The 4,548-nt window shown below is 47.6% G+C and overlaps 1 protein-coding gene across 1 annotated transcript in view; it reads right to left on the bottom strand.

Annotated features, from left to right (window-relative positions):
• The window catches only part of RNF138 (ring finger protein 138), a gene marked incomplete at its 5' end in the record, with an annotated part of 11,353 nt that extends 7,130 nt beyond the window's left edge, over nucleotides 1-4,223 (bottom strand). The window contains 3 exons of the mRNA XM_019541917.1: nucleotides 593-708; nucleotides 2,303-2,468; nucleotides 4,120-4,223. Of these exons, the coding sequence (XP_019397462.1) occupies nucleotides 593-708; nucleotides 2,303-2,468; nucleotides 4,120-4,223 (386 nt within the window). The remainder of the gene's footprint in view (nucleotides 1-592; nucleotides 709-2,302; nucleotides 2,469-4,119) is intronic.
• Nucleotides 4,224-4,548: the final 325 nt, after the last annotated feature.

Genomic DNA, 4,548 nt, shown 5'->3' with positions numbered 1-4,548 from the left:
CCTAGCCTCCGGGTTAGAGAGCAAGGGCTTGATTTGGGAACCTCGTGAACCAACAGACCTCCTTTAGTTTATGACTTTGTGAAACAATAAAAGTTTTAAATTGAACAGGTCTGAGCCTGTGCTTAATTCAGTCCTATATAATTCGGCATCGAGCTCACACAACAGTATTTTTAATGGGCTAAGCAGACAACCTTCATTCATACAACAGTAAAATTAGAAGGGGAGAGAAACGGGAAGAAAGACTTCTAAATGCAATGAAACCTGCTACAAAGCAAGTGTAGGAAAGAAAGTTGAGGTAAGCCATTAAGGAAAGAAAGCTGAGGTAAGCTGTTAAGGAAAGAAAATAGTGGGAGGCACTAGAGAATGTTTCTGGAAATCGTTCCATGCCATGAAATGTGTGGAAATGTGGTAAAAGTTTTCTATATGCCCAGAATAAGGAAGATATATAAGTCGTTCTCTAGACGGAAAAAGTTTCCAATTTTGAAAAAATAAGAACTTGGACAAAGTTGTTTACAAAAAGAAAACATCCTGAAATACTATTTCCCCATTGTGAAAAAGATATTTCCTGTCATGCATGAGAGATATTGATTACCTGTTCCCCGTTGACTCTTGGTAAATCTTTAAGCTTGGAATAGTACAAGAATCACCATATTCTTCTTGATATTTCTTACATGTTTTATAATGTTGTCTCATGCGAGAATATCTAACCTGCAAGTAAAATTTCAAACTATTTAGATTTTACAGTATAATCCAGAAAAAAAAAAAGAATCTGATAAGGAAAATAATTCACACAAGAAGAGTTTCTTATTGAGCAATGGTCTCCCCTGTCCCAGGTTAAGTGTGTGTTTTTCACCCAATGAACCTTGAATTTTCAGCTTTAATAGTAGTATGCCCCTATGTCATAGTACTACAACCAGGTGTTTAGTGCGCTCTCCCAGTAGGTGAGAAATCCAAATTTGAATCCTCATCAGCTTGAGGAAGATGTAGACCCTACATCCTCTACACTTCAGGTAAATACTTCAAGTACTCAGTTGTTGCTCAAATGGGAGCACCACCCCTACCTTCTTCTGTAGGCACTGCCACTGTGCTTTGTGGAGAACTCACATCATGTTAGTTTGTTAGGTATGCTTGGAGCATGCCTATCAAACTGGGTCCTTCACATAAATGCCTAATATGAGGATTCTGATTAGGCTGAGAGGCACAAAGCTGTTCAGCCCTGCCAAGATGGGAGCAAGTCAGAGCATATACAGAAGTACAACTTCAGGTATCGTGGAAACATTCCTGCCAAAAACAGGCACCTAATGGGTCAGGGGAGGGATTCTGAGGATTGTATGTACTCTTGCAACTACACTTTTCTCAAGTTTTTCCTTTTAAGTACTGAGCTTGTTTACACCAGCATAAACATTTTGTGTACAAGGAGAAGGAACATGAGGTACATTAGACTCAAGTGTAGTGTTACCCTGGGTGCAAATTACACCGGTGTAGGTGTCCAAGGAAATCTATTAGGTTATTACTTTGCCCCCAGCAATCTAGTGGTAAGAGACAGCGTCAATGACTACCGTAGCAGCTTCCCTGGGATAACTGGTCATTCAGCCACCCTGGGTCCCAGTGCAGTTCTCACTGTTGTATAAGACTGAAGTAAATTACACCAGTGTTAACATGGTGTATCAAGGCCTGAAGTCATTTTGTGGACCTGGGGGCTTTATTCTTTCTAGCCTACCCGCTTGCATTGTTTAGGTGATCTTAATGAAATTGAGAGCAACAACATTTTTTTCAGACACAATAGCTCCAGTCTGAGTGAAGGTAGATGTTACATAAACAAAACTTATGAAGCAATCTTCCAGGTCTACTGAAGATCAACAGCAAGATGCCTTTTGACTTCAATGGGGCTAGGATTTCATGTACAGTGTTTTGGAAATTAATGCTCTATCAAAAAAAAAGCAAACATTAAATAACATGACAGAACCATGTTTTAAAGCTCTTTTTAGGAATTTGCTAACAATTTAATTTTATGAAGCCCTATAATTTTGGCACACCACCAAAAAAGACCAAATTAAAATTAATCCCTTGAAAAATAACTTGTTTTGCTTACTACTTTATCCAACTATCAACATTCATATTTTTAATTAAGGACCAAATTCTGCTTATCATATGCACTTATGCCTCACTTGTGGCTCAACGCTGTATGGTGCTCAAGCAAAACACCTGAACATTGATGATGCATAGCAACATGCAGAATGAAACCCCAGGTAAGAAAAATGCTAGTTCCTTACAATAGTTGCTTGTTATTGGTATACTCCACCTGTTTTTCACAGCATTTACAGCTTCCAGAAAACTTCTTCATGTTGTTTTCAACATCTAGGGCCCTTTGGGGATATGATCTTTCTTTCTTAGTCACACTTCCCCGACAGAGAGGACAATGCGTTCCACTTTCTCTGATAGCCGTCAGGAAACATTTCCTGCAAAACCTAAATCAAAATTAACACAGACCTAAATTACTAAAATTGAAACAGGGTTAGCCAACTATTTTTCTGCTTTGGTATTGAGGAGACAAACGACCACCTCCCCAAGGTTCACAGCAAGGGGTAGAAGTCTGTCTATTAAATATAAGTCTACTTCAGTGACATACTGAAACATGGATTTGAGGTAATGGGATGTTTGGCAATTCATTTGATGCAGAGATTTTACTATCTAATTCTAGCACTGCTGAGCTGTGCACCATGATTGGCCATTCAGGTGATACCTGGGCTTGTGAGCTAAGAAAAACTGTACCAGGCTGGCTCCTGTTTATTGTTCCTATATAGAGACCCAAATGCTGCAAACTGACCGTCCTGTGAATGTTCCTGCAGCTTTCAGTTGGTCACATTTACTTCCCCTCCTCCCTTACTTCCAGTATAGAGCTTCATGAAAATTCAAGGCACCATATTTCAAAGAAACATCCACCCACAAGTTAGGCAATGCTGGAGTCTGCCATTAAGCATTTGTCTGAACCAACAGAAGCTTTACCGCCAAGTGGATGGGAACCAGCCAAAGAGTGGCTGGGCTGCAAGGCTTAACCTTATCTCTACTACAGGACTGGTCCAATAAGGCAGAGGTCCCCAACCCCTGCACTGCAGCCTGGTACCTGGCTGCAAAGGTTTGGCTGCTGGACTGGAAGTCCAGAAGAGACCAGCATATTGCACACCAGCAGACAAGCCTTTTTTATGCCGAGTGAAAAAAAGGTTGGCTGCTGGTGACTGAAATCTGCTGGTCTGTGGTCTAAAAAGGCTGGGAACCACTGTGATAAGTGACTGCCCCAAGCGATCCTCCCCTCTGGCATCACTCCTGGACCATGGACAGTCATGTCTACAACATCACTCTTAGCCCCTGGGGCAAGGTTGCAAAGATGCCTCTAGGGAGGATGAGAACAGCCCGGTCAAGGGAGAAGGGAGTGGAACAGGGTTGTTAATCCCCCTGTGCTCCTTTCCTAGGAAGGAAGCAGGGTGGAGGGGGGGCGGTTTTGCTGCATCCTGCTGCCTCAGGGCAATGAAGCTTGTGGGGGGGGGGTGTCTGGCTTTGGTGGATCCCACTCCTTAAGGCTAGGGCCTGGATCTCAAGGGTGCTGGGGTGTTACAGGCCATATGTGTGCGTGGGCATGGATTGAGAGAGATGGAGACTAGATCCTAGGCTCTGTGTGTGTTTGAGGGGCAGGGTCTGGATCCCAGAGTGTGTGTGTGGGTGGGCATGTATGTGTATTGGGGGACTAGGTCCGGGGGGACAGGGCCTAAGTGTGTGAGATCCCAGACTCAGCCTGTGTTTGAGGGACAGGGCCTGGATCCCAGACCACGGTGTGTGTGTGTAATGGGGGTTAGAGGCCAGGCCGGGGAGCAGGGGGCGTGCGTGTGATCCCAGGCCCTGCATGGCTCCTAGGCCACGGTGGGTGTGTACGTAATGGGGGCTGGATCCCCGGCTGGGGGGGCCGGGCGGAAGCGTGTGCGCCCCAGGCTGTGCGTGTCTGAGGGGCAGGGTCTAGCGCTCCGGCCGCGCGTGCGATCGCAAGTGTGGGGCACTACGCGGGGGCGCAGCGGGCCCGGGTCGCAGCCCCGCGTGCCCGGGGGGGAGGGGGCGGGGGTTACGCACACGTGCCGGCACTGCAGGGTCCTCACGGGCGTCCGCAGGACGTCGCGGCACACGGGGCAGTAAAAATCCTCCTCCTCGCTCCCGCAGCTGCTGCTGCTGCTACTGCTACTGCTACTGCTACTGCTGCTGCCCGCGCCTGTCTCCTCGGCCATGGCAGCGCCGCTGCCTCCGGCCCAGCGCGGCCGCCTCCGCCGGTCGCGTGGGCGGGGCTGGTCTGGTCTCCATGGCGACGCCCGGGCCCGCGCGGGGAGATTGTTGTGGCACAGGCGCACTGGGGCGGCGGCATTGCTGCCCCGCGCCGCTCGGCTAGCCGCCTCTCGTGTGCCCGCCCCCCACGCCCAGATGTTGCCAGGACCCAGCGCGGGCAGTTGCTGGACCTGGAAGCCCCCTGTTTTGTGAGACTCGCAGCCGCAGCTGGGCCTGGTGCAG

This window comes from Crocodylus porosus, unplaced genomic scaffold (genome assembly GCF_001723895.1).
Source record: "Crocodylus porosus isolate Cpor-Errol unplaced genomic scaffold, CroPor_comp1, whole genome shotgun sequence".
NCBI classification, from domain to species: Eukaryota; Metazoa; Chordata; order Crocodylia; family Crocodylidae; genus Crocodylus; species Crocodylus porosus.
The sequence above is the reverse complement of the archived record's forward strand: the minus strand, read 5'-3'. Positions and strand labels throughout refer to the sequence as shown.